General features: G+C 39.2%; 1 protein-coding gene across 6 annotated transcripts in view; it reads right to left on the reverse strand.

The window, feature by feature from the left end:
* eps15 (epidermal growth factor receptor pathway substrate 15) overlaps nt 1-20,983 on the reverse strand; it is a 49,254-nt gene that overhangs the window by 15,668 nt on the left and 12,603 nt on the right. For 4 of the 6 annotated variants that reach the window (XM_034149697.1, XM_034149696.1, XM_034149695.1 and 1 more), the window contains exons 10-18: nt 20,580-20,725; nt 18,789-18,945; nt 15,732-15,814; nt 11,636-11,708; nt 7,967-8,128; nt 6,650-6,865; nt 5,340-5,720; nt 2,117-2,185; nt 573-735 (exon numbers count right to left, since the gene is read on the reverse strand). In XM_034149697.1, coding sequence (XP_034005588.1) covers nt 573-735; nt 2,117-2,185; nt 5,340-5,720; nt 6,650-6,865; nt 7,967-8,128; nt 11,636-11,708; nt 15,732-15,814; nt 18,789-18,945; nt 20,580-20,725 — 1,450 coding nt within the window. The remainder of the gene's footprint in view (nt 1-572; nt 736-2,116; nt 2,186-5,339; nt 5,721-6,649; nt 6,866-7,966; nt 8,129-11,635; nt 11,709-15,731; nt 15,815-18,788; nt 18,946-20,579; nt 20,726-20,983) is intronic. The other 2 variants (XM_034149699.1, XM_034149698.1) reach the window with 1 other exon arrangement.

Raw genomic sequence — 20,983 nt, forward strand, 5'->3', positions numbered from 1 at the left:
ATCTATAAGGGACGGCTCAATTCTAAATTCAAGTCACGCCCTCTCAGCCCTGGTCTGACGGAAACACTGCATGTTAAATTACAAATTTACAGTACAAAATATAAAGCAAGTTATTATATATACATAAGTATGTGAGGCATGGAAAATGACATATTAAATTGAATATAAATGTAAAATGTACAGTGTGATTTTAAGTCCAAGAGAAGCTATGGAGCAGAGTTCTCTGCCAAACGGAGGTGATTTGTTATAGAGTGTGTATAGAATATGCACATAAGCTACTGTGTAGAAATGGAAATGAAATTCTTCTGACCCGAGCTCCTCCAACAATGCAACATATATAATCAAATGCAAAAATACAAATACAAAATAGAGCAAGAAGTCTATATACACGTAAATAGTATTTATACCAAACTTTAGATGTTTGTGTGGACTCACGGTCAGACAAGGAGTTGTACATTAGTGTAATTAAAAGACTAGAAAAGATTCCAAAATGTCAAATAGAAATAAAATAGGATTAAAAAAGTAGAAAAAAATGAATGTTAACTACTCTTTAGATGTTTGTGTGGACTCACGGTCAGTGAAAGGGTCCGGATGGAAGAAGTCCATCTCAGGCAGGGAGGGGGGGCTGGTGAGAGGCGGGAGGGAGGGGGGGGCGACCTGAGGAGGTGAGGAAGACGAGGTGGTGTTTTCTGAAGAATCTTCCTCCTCTCTGCTCTCTGGCTCTGGAGACGCTACCTGTAGATAGTAGGGTCGGGGGAAATAATTGATAAGGCAGAGCATCGCGATACTTTGCGTGGCGATATTGTATTGGACGCCAAGTATTGATATTTTATTATATAAACTATTCATATTCCAAATTAAAGTTTTTGGTAACAATTGCTTTTCATCAATCCACTAGTGCAGGGGGGTCAAACTCAAATACACAGTGGGCCAAAATTTAAAAATGGGTACTAGTCGAGGGCCGGACTGGTTCAATGTTTATTGCAGAACTTATTGAAATGAACTTATTGCACATATTAAACCTGGAACTAACAAAGCTTAAATGATTGCCTATAAAAACAACATTAAACATTAAATAATCAGTTGCATTAATTCCTTATGGCTCCATCTGCAGCTTTTCCAGAGTCATTTCTTATGATCACATTTCTCCACAGGCCAACAACAGCTTCAAAAAAACTATTCCCCTCAAAGAAAAAACCAAACATGCCCTGTTGTCGTGAGAAAGAAAGTGCAGAAGGAAACATCCATGTAAACTCAGTGTGCTGCTCTGTGATGCTAGTTCAAGCCAGATACTTGGCATCTCATCTTGGGTGAAAGTTCATCAATGTTTGGGGCTCAGGCTCTGAGCTGAGGAGACCCTCAGGATGGAGTGAAGGTGTGCGTGCAATATACCGGCGGGCCAGATCTAATAGTAATTAAAAATTATCCTGCGGGCCGAAATTAAATCCACCAAGGGCCTGATTTGGCCCCCGGGCCTTGAGTTTGACACATGTGCTCTAGATGGTGCTGAGCTCATGGCCATGGGTAGAGTCAGAGGGATTGGCAGGAAGTTAGTCAAAATAAAGATGTAAATATATATATCGCAATACTATATTCCCACCCCTAGTAGATAGATAAATAGACTGTGCAATATATACCTGGCTCCTAAATCCTCAGAACTGTTACAGGATGTGTATTTTGTAAATTGTGTAATCTTTAGTATAATACTTTTTTTGTATCTTTAATATTTTTCTATGCATGCTTCTTAGGTAACATTGAGCTGTCTTTGGCTCTTTTATGTTGTAACAAATGTACATTTCCCCTCTGTGGGATTAATAAAGGTATTCTGATTCTGTAGATACTTTATTGATCCTAGTTTGGGAAATTATTTCGTCGCAGAAGTGTGTTCAGACTTTATAATACAATACTTAAAATACTTAAAAAAGTGGAAAGGAGAATTAAAAATGACAAATATTATATCAAATAAAACCAAAACAATATACAACATTCTGGATGAAGTGATGTTGATGTTGTCTTTACACTACACTTCATTACTTAATCCTTGAAACTTCAGGGAAACATGTGTTAACAAAGGTCTGAGGAGTTAAAGGACTTTTGTCAAATTGAATGTGTTTACCTGCAGTGGGCTGTCTTCTCCATCATCCATGACCTCTGAGCAGACGTCAGGTGTTGGGCTGCTTTGTTCCTGGAGACATGAGGGGAGAAACAGAAACGACTGGTGTGACTATCAGAGAGATATCCTGAGAAATTATAAGTTATATTCAACATTTTGTACAATATTTGTGTTGCTAAATTTGCTGGTATTGCATGATGGGTAAGTGCTAAAAAATTATAATAAGAGATTCCTATTTTTAAATAGAGTTCAATAGAGTGCTAAGGGAAGTTAGCATGACTGGAGCTTCTTACAACAACAATTTAATGGGATTTTTTCTTTTGGTTTGTGATTTATTGCCAAAGAATATGTGTGGCATATAGACGGGATGGGGACTACCTTTTTCAAGATACGTAAAAGCTACAAGTGAGGTATTTATTTATGTACATTATGTCATAGAGCACATGTGTCAAACTCAAGGCCCGGGGGCCAAATGAGGTCCTTGGTGGATTTAATTTCGGCCCGCAAGATCATTTCTAATTACTATTAGATCTGGCCCTCCGGTATATTGCACGCACACCTTCACTCAATCCTGAGGGTCTCCTCAGCTCAGAGCCTGACCCCAAACATTGATGAACTTGCACCCAAGATGAGATGCCAAGTATCTGGCTTGAACTAGCATCACAGAGCAGCACACTGAGTTTACATGGATGTTTCCTTCTGCACTTTTTCTCTTGAAACAGGGCTTTTTTTTTTTTTTTTCTTTGAGGGAAATAGTTTTGTTGAAGCTGTTGTTGGCCTGTGAAATGTAATCATAAGAAATGACTCCGGAAAAGCTGCAGATAGAGCCATAAGAAATGAATGCAACTGATTATTTAATGTTTAATGTTGTTTTTATAGGCAATAATTTAAGGTTTGTTAGTTCCAGGTTTAATATGTGCAATAAGTTCATTTCAATAAGTTCTGCAATAAACATTGAACCAGTCCGGCCCTCGAGTAGTACCCATTTTTTTTAAATAAGTATTAATTTTGGCCCACTGTGTATTTGAGTTTGACACCCCTGTCATAGAGCATGGGTCGGCAACAGGCGGCCCACGGGCCATAGTTGGCCCGCCAGCAATAATATTTGGCCCGAAAAATTTGCTTTGTTTTGAAAGAAAAGTAGATTTTTTCAGACATTTATGAGAGAAAATCCCTAATGTCCGAGTGCAAGTGAATGCAGCACAAGACGTGAGCCTTGTAACCAGTGGCGGCTCCAGAGTATTTTTGTTGGGTAATCTATGGTAGGGCTAACCCATACAGTGGTGGGGCTCAAGTCAGTATTTGCAATGTAATTACATACACGCTATATCGCCCCCCTTGACAGTGAAACGCCACGCGGGAGGTTTAGATTATTTCCCTGTCTTAATCAAAATTGAACTGTATGAAATAAAATGGCACATTTGTCTTGTAGTAAATAAAAAGGGCGACCTGGAGCCAATCCTGCAATTTCTCCACAGGTGAAAAAGTTGACATGCTCCCTCAGGAGATGTTTTTAAATACTAAAATTAATGCCATTTTAGTTTTGTGTTACTTTGTTCTGAAAGCTGAACCTGCTGCTTCCTCACAGAGAGAAGAGGGAAGAGGCTGTGTGAATTACTTTACATAATAAGGGTGGATAGCCCCCATTGTTCTGTGTGTCAAAATGAAAGACAGCCCACACACCTATCAATCATCAAACCGTGGGGTCTTATTTCATTACGTGTTGATTTCTATCAAGACGTAATGTTGTATCCATGGATGTATAAAGAGAAGTTCTACCGCAAAAGTATTCTCTGTCGGGACTTCCTGCAACAACACCACGCCGTTATCGTGATTCTGATTGGCCAGAAGACATTAGCAAAGATGTTTTATTGAGAAGACGATCACTACGTGACAAAAGTTTTCAAAACCGTTTCTAGTCTTCGGTATTTCCACACAAGTGGCTACAGAAATCAATCTTGCTGCCGTCTGTGAAATTGTTTTGCTTACTTTAACATAATTTTTCATGGTGGGGCTAAGGTGGGGCTAAGCCATTTCTTGGTATGGCTGTAACCTACCCCAGCCATACCCTGGAGCCGCCACTGCTTGTAACCCCTCCCCCGGCCCTGGCGCGAGCATGGAAATGTGATTGTCATTTGAACGGGACGGCGCAAAACGAGAAGCATTCGGTCTACAATGACCGAGAAGAGACTGTCAGCATTGATTCCAAACGCACTAAAGCTTTGGATCTTAATACGTTTGTGAGCAGGGGCGGACTGGCCATCTGGAGAATCTGGAGAATCTCAGAACGGCCGGTCGTCAAGGGCCGGCTCTGTTCGCTGACGGCCAGCACCGCAGCGAGGTTCCCCCCGTTGACACTTCACCAGCACCCAGCACTTACTTGCCGACCCCTGTCATAGAGCAACAATGGTTACATCTATTCAACTTGTGTTAAGTACCTGTGTACTCTCATGTTCCGAATAACCCAGCTTCCCCCAAATGTCTTGTTGGTGTCTATCTACGCTGGGATCCTGAGTCCTGATCTGAGTCTTGAGTCCTGATCTGAGTCCTGAGTCCTGATCTGAGTCCTGATCTGAGTCCTGGACTTCGAGTCGTGGCTGAACCTGTCTCTGCGGTCCTGCCTGACTCTCATCATACTACTTCCCTGATGGCTCCCACAGGATTGTTGACATCCTCGTGGATTCATCTTCTTATTATAGACACATGCGTTTCCAAACATTTGGTCTACCTATGTTGTAAATGTATTATCTTTTCGATTTACACACGGCATCTATTGCACGTCTGTCCGTCCTGGGAGAGGGATCCCTCCTCTGTTGCTCTCCCTGAGGTTTCTCCCATGTTCCTTTAAACTGTGGGTTTTTCTCTGGAAGTGTTTCCTTGTACGATGTGAGGGTCTAAAGACAGAGGGTGTCGTATTGTCATCCTGATATTCTGTACAAACTGTGAAGTCCACTGAGACCAATGTAACATTTTGTGATATTGGGCTATATAAATAAACATTGATTGATTGATTGATTGATTAACCTCAGAAATTGTTTCAGGCTCAACTAAAATGCTATTTGAAAATCCCATTGCAGAAATGCCGATTTATTTCCAGGTTTTAGTGCTAATTTCTTCAACTCTCTACAGTGAGTTTTTGGAGTATGAGATAGTGTTGTAGGCTTTATGTCGGCTTCTTTCCATCCTTGAAAGAAAAAAAGAAGTGAAGTGTATTCATTTCTCTCACCGTGTTCTCTTGTAGCTTGGTGAGGGTCGACAGATTATTGTAAATCAGCTCTGATGAGGCTAGACTCGTGTAAAGATCATCCAACGCATCACGTTTAATATTTTCCTCCTCTGAAGTCTTTGGACTCTCTTCCTCTTCATTCTCTCCTCTCTCGTTTTGATCTGGATGTTCATTCGGCTCAAAGAAAACAGCTGCCGGTTGTTCCTCCTTCAGCTCTTTGGGCTGGTCCTCCTGGAAGAAGTCCCCTTGATGCAGCTCTGCGTTGGGGCCTCCTGATCCGTTGACCATGACAGGAGAGCTGTCCTCCAGCGCTCTCTTCCAGCTGAGCTGAGCAGTCACTGACCTTTCCTCCACCTGAAGGTCGTTCAGTTTCTGCTGGACCTGAGAGCAGAGCGGTACAGAGGGTTAAGAGTAAGCAAACAAAGCAAGCAAAACTTGATTTATTTGTTGCAGCCACAAAACACTTAAAGGTAGGGTAGGTAAGAATGGAGAAACCAGCTCGAGTGCGCTAGAATTTGAAAGTACACAGCCGAAAAAAATCTGCCCCTTCCTTCAGACTTCCTCCACATGACCAATGAGGGCACGAGATAAGTTTGTGCACGAGATGGAAGTCTGACAGGCAGGTAGACCATCCAGTTATTTTAGCCGGGCCGGCTCAGATGATTGGTCGTGCTTTTTACAGTACTACGGCTTCCACAGATGAAATATTTGTATGTATTTATTGTCAAAGCATTTAATGTATTCATTGCTATCGGGATGTTAAGAGCATTCCATGGAATATAACAAGTGTTTCTGAAGTGAATTACCTACCCCACCTTTAATGTAGAGTGTAAAGAGTAAACATAGGACAAAAGTCACAAGTATTACAATTAAAAGCACATTATTTAAGACATAACATAAACTTGAGTTTAACCAAGAAGTAAACATATACAGCAAACTACCCGTAAGAACTCATATGAATTAATAAAATAAATACAAAATAATTAATAATAATCAATAAAACCAACATTTGACCAATAAAATAATGTGAATAATAAGGATAAACAACAGATGAGTAAGAATGAATAAAACCAGTCAAATAAATATCTATAAGAACATATGAATAATAATAATTATAACCAACAGTTGACCAATACAAAGGGAATACTTAAGATAAGCAACCAATCAGTAAGAATGAATATGAATTACTAAAACGAACAGGAAGTATAAAGAAAATAAATAATCACGTAAATAAAAAAGGTTAAAACCACTAAATAAAATAAGTTAAAGAGAACATTTATAACTTTGTTCTGGGTAAATTGGAGACTCACTGATTCCCCCAAACCGACCTGTGCGACCTGAGTGAAGGAGTCTCTGACGGACTCCTGCAGAGGGGTCAGCTGCTCCTGAGCCGCCTGCACTTTCTCCTGCAGCTTCCGGCTCTCCTCCTGCAGAGAGAGCAGCTCCTCTCGCGCCTGAACCAGCTCCTCCTCGAACTGACAGATCTTATGCTCCTGCTCCTCGTGCTCCGACTGCAGAGAGGTGATCTGTGGCGGAAGAAACCGTGGTGAAAAAACGGAGAGAATCGAGTCAGGATTTGCAGTCAAATTGTCTTATTTCTCTTAGGAAGATTCTTAACTTGGTGAAATGAGCGGGAAAGTAAAAATATATATAATATATTTATGTTCTGTCCCAACCTTGGTAATGAAGTAATATATTTTTCACTAGTGTCCACGTTTATAAAGCCTATTTATATATTTCTGAATATTTTTTTATGTTATTATAGTTTTTTTCAAATAGTTTCTATCTGTGTTTTTAATTGTTGTAATATTTTATGTATGCACCACAACACCAGGTCAAATTCCTACCTGGTAATCAGAGTTGGGTGTAATAATATTACTTTTGTCGGTAACGGAGTAATGTAACGCGTTACTTTTATAATTCAGTAATCACAATACAGTTACTAACATTGCCCGACACGCGTTACTTCGTTACTTTTATAAAATCAGTAATCGCACTTCAGTTAGCCTACTAACATACAGAATGACTAGATTCTCCCTTTGACAGACAAGAGGGATTTCCGCCGCAGGTTTATATTTACGTAACATTTGCGCGACTTGCGTGTCCACATGCAGTGCATAAACATGGCTCAGTCAACAGCGATAACTTTCGAGGGGTGGAGGTATGCCCATTATTTTGAGTTCGTCCGAAGAAAGGACAGGAATGTGACGGTGAGGTGCAAACTGTGTCCGGGCCAGAAGCTTTTATCCACTGCTGCAAACACCACGTCAAACCTCAACAAGCACCTGCAAAGACAACATGCTAACGTGAAGCTAATAGCTAAGGAGGACCTCCGAATCCAGAGTGAGGATGTCGAGTAAAGTAACACCGTAGGTGCGCCGCATTTGCGCTTCAGATGAGGCTCCCTCCGCAAAATGAAGCAACCTCCACAGTCTGCGTGATCTGCCTGTAGGGAGGGGCGGCCCTGCGAGAAAAGTAACGAGTAAAGTAATGCGAGAGTAACGAAGTAAAGTAATATATTACTTTTTTTGATTAACGACCCCATCTCTGCTGGTAATAAACCTGATTCTGATTCAAGTAACGAAATAAAAGAAGCAGTCATTAAAAGAGACGTCTCCTAAACCCACCAGATTGGACTCTTGGTTGGTCTGCTGGCGAATATGATTGAGCTGCTCCTCCAGAGAGCCTTTCTGTTGGTCCAGCTCATCTAACGCCTCCTGGACCTTGGATCTCTGACTCTGGAGTTTCTGAAGCTCCCCGCCCTCCTTCGCCACCTCATCCTGAAGCTCCTGCAGACACAAAGCAACGAGGAGAAGAGAAGAAATTAGTGTGAGCTTGGTAACCGTCTGCTCCATAGCTTCTCTTGATAACTGGACTTAAAATCCAACTGGACATTTTACATTCATATTCTATTTAATATTGAATAATCCATTCTTGCTCAATAATATCCTGCATTATATTTGTTACTGGAAATTTGTATTTTCCACATGTATATATGTTTTTTATTTTTTAATGCTATTTTTATTTCTGAAATATATTGGACTGTTTATTTCTGTGTCTTAGTTTCTCTTATGTACATTGCCTTGTGTTTTTTATGCTGCTGCAACTCAAACATTTCCCAAATTTGGATCAATAAAGTAGCATCCATCCATCATCCACATCCACCCACCACCAGACCTACCCAGCCATCCATAGCGACCGAGCAGCCAGCCACCAGCGAGCGAGCGACCGACCGACCGACCGAGCCAGCCAGCGAGCGACCGAGCCAGCGAGCGAGCGAGCCAGCCAGCGAGCGAGCGACCGACCGACCGACCGAGCGAGCGAGCGAGCCAGCCAGCCAGCGACCGAGCGAGCCAGCCAGCCAGCCAGCGATCAATCTACCGACATCTATCTACTACTACCTATCCATCCATCTATCTATCCATCCATCCATCCATCCATCCATCTATCTATCTACCTACCTACCTACCTACCTACCTACCTATCTATCCATCCATCTACCTATCTATCCATCCATCTATCCATCTATCTATCTACCTACCTATCTATCCATCCATCCATCCATCTATCCATCTATCCATCCATCCATCTATCCATCTATCCATCTATCTATCATCCATCTAATAGGAAACAGAACAGCAGAGAGATGAAGAGGGAGCTCAAATTACAGGATTTAATTACACAGATTTAATGTCTGCATAATTAAGGAAAGGTAAACAAGGGACTCTTTCATATTCCAGGTCCTTAAGAGAGTGGAGGGATCAATAAAACATCCAAAATGCAAACTATGCATGATTAAAAAGGGACAAAAAGTAGTGCCTACAAAACCTGATTTAAGGGAAGAAGAAAGGTTAGGTGAGGGTCAATTATCTTGAGAAACAATTACAGAAATATAGGAATTTCGTTAATGTAGTGATCTCAAATAATCTCTACATCACTGGTTTGATTGTGGCCGTCCACCTTTGTTCTATTTAATTCCACTGTAACTCTGAACAGCCTCTCTGTAATGTGATGTCTTAAAAAAAGGCTAAAAACTGCAAAAGAAAGTGAACCATCAGCCGAGCAGAAGAGGCACAAAATGTCTTCCCCAGCCTGATATATAAACAAAAGAGATGAGACAAAATACTGCATGTGCGAAAGAATGAGGTTGCGTAATGACATGCATTAATTATATGAGCACATTGCAGTCGATATGAGCACATTGCAGTCGGTGTGACCTGCCACTTTTGTTTAAGTGTAACTGTGTCTTTAAATGGACTTTGTACGACTAAAAATAGTTCAGAAAAGCTTCTGGAAAAACAGACATAGAAGTAAGGCAGAGGGAGGGGAAGCAGTGCAACAAAAGTCTCCGTCTGGACTTAAATCAGACATGTCGCATGGCATTTAATTTCAATTTCAACACAATACTTTTGCTACGTACAACTTGTTTTCATTTGATATATATATGGATCTGCTTTGGAGATACAAGAGCTGTTCTTCCAAGGTATCCTGGTCTATATGGCAGTGTACAGTTAGCAGTTTGAATTAAAAACAGTTCAAACATACAACAAAAGGGAAATGGTAACAGAATTGAGACATATAGTCCACACCAGTCATACCAGTGATATCCATAACACATGCCACCTAAGAGTTATGTAAAACGACCACTTTGGGAGGCCTACATAACTAGATTGGCTTCCATACCCATTAAAGGTTAAATCTTTGTTATGTAATATACTCCTTTTTAGACATTTGTGGAAAAGGAGCTGTGATCCGGTATTAATTGTGTCCTTTTACGGTGCTTTCAAGGACAACTGGACTCAGTAAATTACTCTTAGCTTGCAAAAACAATAACATAATGCAAAAGACTAATACAAAAAACTGCTAGGCGAGTTTCAGTCCGAGCAGGGGTAACACAGATCACGACAAACCGACAGCACGGAATATATGATGTCCAGGGTATATTTAGGAAACACAATAGAGTATAAATAGCCAAAATCACTTGAGGCGACCCTGCAGTGCAGCTAAGAAATTCAGCATCATCAGCGTGAGACTCCCCTGAGATCCAGAACTAGCCCTTTAAACCATCAGATCCCAAAAATAGCGCCCATCTCTCAGGCTCAGTGAGGCAGCAGACACGCCTACACAAGGTCTCTGAGAAACATTAACTATGTTCCTGAACAAGCGCCTCAGACTGCGGGCCAAATGTATTATTGATCTCCTCCTCCACCGGTAAATACATCACGACAAAACGGCTTTAGCACCTACCGGCTCTCACCGTCGGTACCTTTGTTTGTTTCTGATCTGTTTTTTTACAGCAGAAATATGCTCAAACACTAGACCTTAGGATGGGAGTGAGTGCAATATTTACACAACGATACCATAATGTCTGTCTTCCGATAAATGATAGTTTATCTCTGTGTTGTATATGTGCACAATAGCTACAGCGTATTTTGGCAATGAACATCTTAAATCCCAGGCTCCTTGTCCAACAATGCAACTTAAATAAACATACATAAGACATAAAACAAGAAAAAGAATGCAAGAAAAATGAATGCAAAATTTTAAAAAATTGATAATAATACTAACATTAATAATAATAAAAACAAGAAAAATAATGCAAAAAGATTAATGTAAAAAAAAGATAATAACACTAACATTAATAATAAGGAAAAAAATAATAAGAAACATAACAATACAAATAACAATTAAAAAAATGAAAATAGTGCAAATTAATAGGGTCTGTCTGTCTGTCTGTCTGTCTATCCATCTATCCATCCATCTATCCATCTATCCATCTATCCATCCATCCATCTATCCATCTATCTATCCATCCATCCATCCATCTATCCATCTATCTATCTATATCTCTATCTATCTATCTATCTATCTATCTATCCATCTATCCATCTATCTATCTATATCTCTATCTATCTATCTATCTATCTATCTATCCATCTATACATCTATCTATCCATCTATCTATCCATCTATCTAATAGGAAACAGAACAGCAGAGAGATGAAGAGGGAGCTCAAATTACAGGATTTAATTACACAGATTTAATGTCTGCATAATTAAGGAAAGGTAAACAAGGGACTCTTTAATATTCCAGGTCCTTAAGAGAGTGGAGGGATCAATAAAACATCCAAAATGCACACTATGCATGATTAAAAAGGGACAAAAAGTAGTGCCTACAAAACCTGATTTAAGGGAAGAAGAAAGGTTAGGTGAAGGTCAATTATTTATGTGGGAATTTTATATTCCTGTACTGAGAGCAGAGAAAAGCTCCCAGAAAAACAGACAGTTTGACCTTACCTGCACTTCGTTGTTTCGCTGTCTGATGGCGTCCTCTTTCTCCTTGATCTCCTCTTCCACGGTGATCTTCTCCCTGGGGGTCCAGCACAACAGACAGGAGTATTTAGCCACCAAGGACAGAGAGGGTACACCCGGTACTCCGAGCCCCAGCCACTTCTCCACCGAGCCGTCTCTACCCTGCCCCTGAACCACCACCACCACTTCCTCCACTTCAACCACCATGATGTCCTGAAATATAAACTCCTCAGCACACAGAGAGAGAGAGCCGCCTGACTGTCTGCAGCTACAGCAGGTGTGTGTGAGGGAAGGTGGTGTGTGTGTGAGAGTTTTGCTGAAAGTGAGAATGTGCTAGTTCAGTGAAATGTGTGGGAGATGAGGAGTGAGAGGCAGATGGATGCCTGGAGGATGGAAGAAGGAAAGGGAGGAGGGAGGAGTGATGATGAGCCAACCTACAACATCCATCATTTGTGCCGCCCTGTGTTTATCCTTGCTAATTCACTCCACCCGGGAGAGAGGAAATGGAGCGAGGAGGAGTATTGACTTTTGTGCAATTAATAAATGTTTATTTTATGTTCTGCTATAGCTAAGCTTTAGAAGGCACCAAAAACACTTACTTTGTGCAGTCAGGGGTTTGTGCTGAAGTCATTAAACCTGATTAATCACGACTGATATACATTATTAAAGCATGCAGGAAGATGGATGGTACTCTTGTTATTAATGACACATTAGTATGGAGATGTGGGTTCATACTGCATCTGGAGATCCTACATTTTATTCACACACTTTTCTAATGTTTTTGTTTTTTACAAATGTTATTTCCAGGGTTCTTACACCTTTTCCAAAGTCAAATTCAAGCACTTTTCAAGCATTTTCAAGCTTCTTACAGCTGTTGTAAATTACATATTTATATACACATACTTATACTCAAATGATTATTTCCCTACCTCACATTAAATCAGATGTTCTTTATGCTATAAACAACCAAATGTGTGTTTCGTGATAGCATTCTACATGAGGATGATAAATTAAAGAAAAATAAAACTAAGTTTAATATTTCAAAATGAGTGACCCATCTGTACGTAGACTGGGCATCCCATATAACCTGGCTGAGCCAATATACAACAATCAGCCAAATAACTTTTCATTACATTATTGATTACTATTTTTGAGGTACTTTTAGGTTGGCAGTAAACACAAGTCAGAGGTAAATATGGGTTAGGGTTAGTAAATAAGGTAAGTAAATATTAGTAGTAAATATTAGTAGTAAATATTAGTTTGGTACGAAATAATTTCGTACCAAACTAATATTCAGATCACATACAATCTCGAAGTGTCCTTTTTTCCAAACCTCATATTACATTTACAAATATAGCAAGAAGAAATACAATTAATTTAATAAAGAAATAGATGGATACAAACAAATGGAAATATTCTTCTGTCCATTTCTGCACTAAAATATATTTTTACATTTTATAGTATTTTTCCTCCACCTTTCTCATCCTCCTATCGAATATTTTTAACTCAGACTTTGTTTTAACATTATCGAAAACTACCCTTAAAGTGTCTTATTGTATGTTTAACAAATGAGAGCTTTACCCATTGTAAATCTTGGGAAATACCCTCCTAATAATACTAGAGCAACCCGTTTATGCAAATGTGCAGGTATATATATATTCAGCAGGAACTTAAGCTGACCAGTTTGATACCCATCACAGATTTTAAACTCATTTTAAAAAAGCTGGAGAAATCATCTGTGGGTGTTTGCACCTGCTATATCTGAATACTTTTTTTAAGATGTTTTATGTGATTGTTGCCTCTGTGTTTAGTGTCCTGTCTGTCTGTAACTTTGTGTGGTAGTGTTACCACTGAACAGGTAAATATAGAATGCATGGTCGTGCAAAAAGGCATTCGAATGTCAACAAAGCAAAGGGGACATATACATAACAAAGTTAAGGCAAACCAGCAGCAACATTGAGTAATCTCCTTACAAATATGTAAGATGTTGCGTAATTATTTTCACACATGTTAGCATTGCGTAATGATAATGATTCATATATTATATAAGTTTCAGCTCTGGAAAGAATATTCTTTAAAAAAAGTACAATATTTAATATAGGGCTGTGCAATTAATCGTATTTTAATCGCAATTACGATTTTGGCCTGCCACAATTACGAAAAAAACGATTATTTTGCTTTGCAAGGTTGTGACAGTGCACTGCAACACATTTGATCAAATGTATTTGTATTTATCATATTTATATATGTTTAGTAGCTTGTTGAAGTGCGCTCCAAAATATTTGTTGATCTTGTTTATTGGTATTTATTATTTTGATATTATTTATTTAAATGTAGATATAAATGTATAATTTTTTAATTTATTTTTGTATTGGTTTTTCAGTTGAATTATACGCTCAGGGAAATCAACAGTTAAAAAGATACTGTTCAAATTATTATTTGTATTTAAAAGTTCAATAAATGGATGTTTTCAAAGTCAATGAATAATCTTATTTAATAATCGTGATATCAATTATTGACCAAAATAATCGTGATTATGATTTTTGCCATAATCGCACAGCCCGAATTTAATATGCATTATGTGCATTTCTTGTGTAAAAACAATACAGGACTTTCTTATAATTCCTGTTCAGTTTCACATTAAGATGACTGGATTAAAAAACAAAATGGAACATCAACCTTGAAAATCATTTGTAATTCTTTTCAACCCAGACTAAAAATAACAGCAGCTATTTTTAAATTCTCTCTCACATCAAAATGCACAATTCCCTTGATAATGATTAATATCCTCCCAGTTTCACTCTTCCTCCTCTTACCCATCCTCATCCTCCTCCTGAGCAGAAGGCTGCGGCCACATTTTGAAGCAGGCACAAACATGAATCATCGTATTAAATTCCCTCAATCTGCTGCCTGTCTGAAGCTCTGGTCTTCACTTCTATCAATCATTCTTACCTCTCCTTCCTCCCTCTCCAACAGCTGCCATCTGGTGTGAGTGCGTGTGCGTGTGTGTGTGTGCGTGTGTATCGAAAGGTGGGGGGTGGGGTGGAAGGCCAACTTTTTTCACTTCTCAATCTCAGCTTTCATGAAAAGGGGAAGCTTAAATTGGAGCGTTAAGAAAATGTGTTTCGAAACAACAGCTACTGACTACCAACCAGTCAATGAAACCAAGAAAGCATGAACATTTTCTGCATCTGCCTTTAAAGTGAAGTAATAAACGTGAAGGAAACATAAGGAACTGTTATATAGTAGAACAATTACATCGGTTATATGTACGTTTTATCTTGTTAAAAATGAATTGGACTTCTCTGACTGTTTTTACCTTGTTTTTCTTGTGGTAGAGTTTCTATGAAAGTGATAGAAAATTGTATAAATAATGTCTGGTTTCTATTTCATATTCTATCCTTCTCTTCCACCTCACTGTTAAATAACAGAAACATGACTGTGCTTTAGAGCCATCTGCTGTGTTTGAGAGCCTGCAGCAGGAACACAAATGTTTCTTGTTTTTGAGCGCGTTCGTGATATCATCTTGTAACAACCGGTGTAGGTTCCACAAATAAAAACTTCAGCTGGGATCAGGGGTTAGTAACATTATCACTTGTTTCCGGATGTATAGAATTGATTTGTGCAGCTCAGTTTGTGGGAAACACTGCCTCCTGCTGGTCAGTTAAGATACAGACATACAGTCCATCGTTTTTTTCATATTATTATTTGGATGAGCATTAAAATAACAATCATATGGTAGTTGCTTTTTGTGTGTTGATACAAACCTAGTTGATTGTGTTAAATGGATATTTGAAACATTCTCATATTGCTCACAAGACCCTAAATCATATTGTGTCAGACTTTGTCATCTATCGTGTTGTTGTCGAAATAATCAATATAATAATTGTGATGAAAGTCGTGATTGACACCCTTCTGTACTACGTACCTTTTATATAACCATCCTAATCAATTAGTGGAAACTCTTAACGAGTACAGGCCATTTTAAGGGGACATCTTCTCACAACAAGGGGTATATCCTTCTCTAATATGTCTGCATGGTTTTAATAGAATTTAGAGACAAATGAGAACAACTGCTTACTTTTGTAGTTCGACAATCTCGTTGCTGAGCGAGTCGAGCTCCTTGATGGCAGAGAAGTCAGCGGACAGGTTCGCCAAGTTGTTCTGGAGAGGAAGCGAGGCAGAGGAATACAAGAGGATTAAAGTCACATCTTAAAGTTAAACACCATAACGGTAATGAAACGTCCTAAACAGAAGGCTACGAATTACCATCATCACATCACATCGGCTCGATTCCAATCCGGGCCCTACACCCTTACCCTAATTCCACTTAGTTTGTTCAACAACCTTACCTCATGTCTAGTCTAGAAAATGTTAGACGTGTTCATTTGATTGTCAATAGTTGTATATTACAGAGATTGTAGCTCAGAAACACCAGGTTTAAAAACAAGAAAACAGTCTAAATATTGAGTTTTATCATAAATATTGATTAGTTTTGATTTTAAACTACGGTTACGAAAAGTTAGGTCAGTTCCTGTTTCTGCCGGAGAGAGGGGAATTCGTCCCAAAACAAGGATCGAGCATGTTGTCATTATATTTTAATAAACTGTTTGCTCTCCCTGAGGTTTCTTCCATTAGTTCCCCTTTTATTGAATTCCTTAGGGAGTCTTCCTTGTCTGCAGTAAGGGTCTAACGACATTTTCGATTGCTTTAGACACTGTATTTACACCCTAAAACTTAAAGAAAAAGCCTAATTGATCACAGAATGAGAACATGGAGTTGGGGTGTGTGTAAGGATCGGTTTGGAATTGGGCCACAGACTCATTTTAGACTCACACTAGAGAAAACAGAAGAAGTATTACTACGTGGATGAAAACTCTTAAGGACAACAAAAATGCCACCGAATAAACAAATGAACCGCTGATTGAAGTGATGGCTTTACCCAAAAAAATCACACATGAAGCCACTGATGGAGACACAACATGTCAGGGATGGGAGGAAGTTTGAATCTGAGGTAAAGATGGGAGGATACTACACTAAATTACACTTATAATGCTTTTTATTTAGCCATTTGCATCTATATCTACCTCCAGGCAAGTGTATCTACTTTGGACTCACATTTAATTACCTTTAAGCACTTTGAGCATCAGGAAAAGCGCTATATAAATCAAATGTATTATTATTATTTATTCATATATGTATAAGTAAATCCAGCTACTCTGTGCTTTACCTAATCCTATTGTTGTTATATTACATTATTTATTCCTGTGTTTCCAATTATTGTCGTTGCTGCTCTGATTCCCCTATAGGTTTTTAAATATTAAAAAGGTTTATCCAACTGTTTCTTGTCTTTAACTGAAATGAACTGAGAGATAAACTAAAATATGGTTTAGTTTCAGAAACAGAAAGACAGACAAATGAGCGGAAAGATGATGGAGAGGCAGCTTGAATGAAGTAATGAGACGCCCCGGAGTCAGTAAACTATCACACACACACTCACTCAGGATCATTGCTCTGCACGTGAGAAGTTGATGCAATGTTAAAATGTAAAGAGAGGACACAGAAGGAAAAGCATTAAAGTGTAAGTTGGAAAAGAAAGACACACAGCTGCAAGTTTGAAAAAAAATAGAAATAATCCAAAATGCAGAAAGAAGGAACAATGTCTGACGAAAATAATTGAGCGAGAAACTTAATTTGACTTTTAGCAAAAACATACTTATAAACCTCAGTTAGGACAGCATACTTGAATGTCTAAAGTCACTGGCTCTATCCAGTGTTTTAAACTGGAAATATAATCAAAGGTATTAATGATTACACTTTCAAGTGCAGGAATGATTAATATAATAATAATAATAATAATAATAATAATAATAATAATAATAATAATAATGTAAAAGAAAACACAGCTTTTAGAAAGTTTTTTCGTAAAAAATGTACAATATTTGTTTTAAAAAATGTCTTTTTCACCTTTAAAAATGCTGCTAAAAGTGTGTGTAAGAATGTTTAAAGGTCCCATGTCATGCTTTTCCGGTTATTACCGTCCCCTTGTGTGTTATGAAGGTTTTTCTGCATGTAAACGGTCTGCAGAGTCACAAACCCTCAAAGTACACCCTGTAGGGAGTAAAACTCTAACACAGAGAAGACCTGTCTATGCTGCCCCAAAACGCCTCGTTGGACATTTCTCTTTTTCTTCCTGGGTACAGTGACGTGCCCATACCCAAATGGACCAATCCGTGGAGCCGTTACGTTATGTCCGCGGAGCCGTTACGTTAAGTCCGTGGATTGGTCCAAATGGACCAATCCGCGGACTTCCTCACACACACACACACACTCAATCTTTACTCAGCTGCAGCTCCGCCGATTTCTCCTCCCTGAGACGGCGGGACGCGGCGAGGCTGTGAGTTTGTGTGTGAGCAAACTCACAGCCAGGCTGCGGGTGTGTTTGTGTGTTCGGGCTGGTTTCGGGCTGGGTTTCGCTGTGTCTCGCAGACGGCCACTGGGCTCACAGGGAGGGGGGGGGCAGGAGCTCCAACAAGCCGTTTAGGACAGAGAGTGAATACACATACTATACAGAGATGCTGTATGAGAAACCTATGTGAGTTTGGAAGATTGCACAATATAAATCTATTTTAGTAGACCTCAACAATGGAATTATGATCAGTAGAAATGGCCATGACATGGGACCTTTAAATAAAAATAAGCAGCAGAATTAAATAAAGTCATGCTGAGGGTATGTCTGTCTTTCTTTCTTTAGGGTAGCAGAATATATTTTTCAGTGTGAGCATGATGTTTTTTGAAAGTGCATCCATACAATAATATTATTAGGAGCTTAGTTTAATCTTAAAATGTAAAACATAGTCGGTGAAACTAGGTACTCTGGTGGCAGACGTTTAAAAAGTGGTATTGAGTCATCTATGGTTATAAAACAGAAAGGAACAAAGCTTGAAGTTTATGAAAATGCAAAATAACAACTACCACTAGATTTTCTCTCATTATTAAGGAAGCATAGGTCACAAATCACCTTTTAATTACAAAAATATGTACATTTTCTTTATTATAAGCTCAAAGGAGTCAAATAAATATAATCCAAACATCCCCAATTTCCTATTCATAGATCTAAGGGCTCGTAGTGACTCACCTGTTTGATGTTCTGTCGGTCAGACGGAGGGATCATCTCCGGAGAAAGGCTCTGCGGAGGCTCCAGTCCTGTAGTCAGCCTTTGAGTGATCAGATGAAGCGCCAGAGCAAACTGCTCCCGGGTCAGTTTCCCGATGTCGCCAATGTCACAAAGCTCCCTGACACACACACACACACACACACACACACACACACACACACACACACACACACACACACACACACACACACACACACACACACACACACACACACACACACACACACACACACACACACACACACACACACACACACACACACACACACACACACACACACACACACACACACACACACACACACACACACACACACACACACACACACACACACACACACACACACACACACACACACACACACACACACACACACACACACACACACACACACACACACACACACACACACACACACACACACACACACACACACACACACACACACACACACACACACACACACACACACACACACACACACACACACACACACACACACACACACACACACACACACACACACACACACGTTACATAAAAGAGAAACAATTGACACCTCAGGCAACCACTATTGGAGATAGTTGACTGATCATTGTGTTCATGTGATGTTTCAACACGCTATGAAGAGCTCATGCTGCACCAATATCAACTCGAGCGACATCATTTGTCATTAGATTAATTAGATTATAATCTTAATCACAGGCACTTTATGTTTCTAGTTTCATGCTTTATTAACATTGACTCTTTACAACTCCAATCATAAGTGAATTGTAATTGTCTAGGTGTTTCTACTGTGGACATTTGAAACACAGCATGTGATTTAACAAGCCCTGCAGCTTACAGCCAACAAAATCTACTTTGGCAACTTTTTCTTCAAATGTATTTCTATTCTATTCTACTTAGTATATATTGCATGTCTTTGGCAAATATATATTAACTTAGACTTAGACTACAATAAACTAAGTGCTACTCTTTTGCTGACAAAAATGTAGGGGTTCTGCTTTTTGTTTGATTGTCAATGTCCTTTTTGTGAGCATTGTTAAATGTATTTTTAATGAGGCATCATTGTGGTGAATTTATCATTTCTAAAGCATATTTTTACGGTCAGTCAAAATTAACATAAATTACCCAAGCAGCGTGTGCCTCAATCACAGTTTAATTCTAAGTAGGAAGTGTTTAATATAATTTAAAGGTGGGGTAGGTAATTTTGGAGAAACCAGCTTGAGATCGCTAGAATTTGAAAATACACAACCGGAGAAAATCTGCCACTTCCTTATAGAGCCCCTCCTCCAACACACACGAACGCACACATGACCAATGAGGGCACGAGATAAGTTTGTGCACAGATGGAAGGCTGACAGGCAGGTAGGCCATCCAGTTATTTTAGCTGGGCCGGCTAAAATAACTGGTCGTGCTTTTTACAGTGCTACGGCTTCCACAGATGATATTTTTTTATGGATTTTTTGTCAAAGCACTTCAGATATTCATTGCTATCGGGATGTTAAGAGCATTCCATGGAATATAACAAAAAGTGTATCTCGAGCCGGTTTCTCAAACTTACCTACCCCACCTTTAAGGATGGACCAGATGTGAAACTTTTCGAGAAAGATTCCCCAACATACGGCTTTTCTTTACATACAACAACCTATCTGTACAAACCGTTATGGCTTTTTAAGTGTCTTCGGTCGTCAGAAAAAGCCTTATTTGCTGCCAAAGAGCTAAATACAAGTTCTGCCGTTCCTACTTACCAGATCCGTGCGAGTGTGGCGGAGGGAAGCCCGGTTTTGAGGAAGATATCTCTGACTTCAGGTCCCGACACGAGGCCGTCCATGTCCCCGTCTGTTTTGCTGAACAGCTCATCGTACTTAGCTTTTTCTGCTGTCGACACCACCCACTGCACAGGCAACAAAACACACTTTGAATCAGCACCTCCAGATTTGATTAGATTAGATTCCTTTATTGTCACGACACAGATTACAGCGAAATTCCAAGCATTCCCAATGGTGCAATCCCACATAACAGACAGTAGAAGTATCATTTGACAATACAAGCTAAAAACATTTAATGTATACTATTATAAAGTGACACAAAATTGGACCTATGATACATCGAACAGTACGCTTATAAAACAATACAAATACAAGAACAACCT

The sequence above is a fragment of the Trematomus bernacchii genome, unplaced genomic scaffold (genome assembly GCF_902827165.1).
Source record: "Trematomus bernacchii unplaced genomic scaffold, fTreBer1.1, whole genome shotgun sequence".
NCBI classification, from domain to species: domain Eukaryota; kingdom Metazoa; phylum Chordata; class Actinopteri; order Perciformes; family Nototheniidae; genus Trematomus; species Trematomus bernacchii.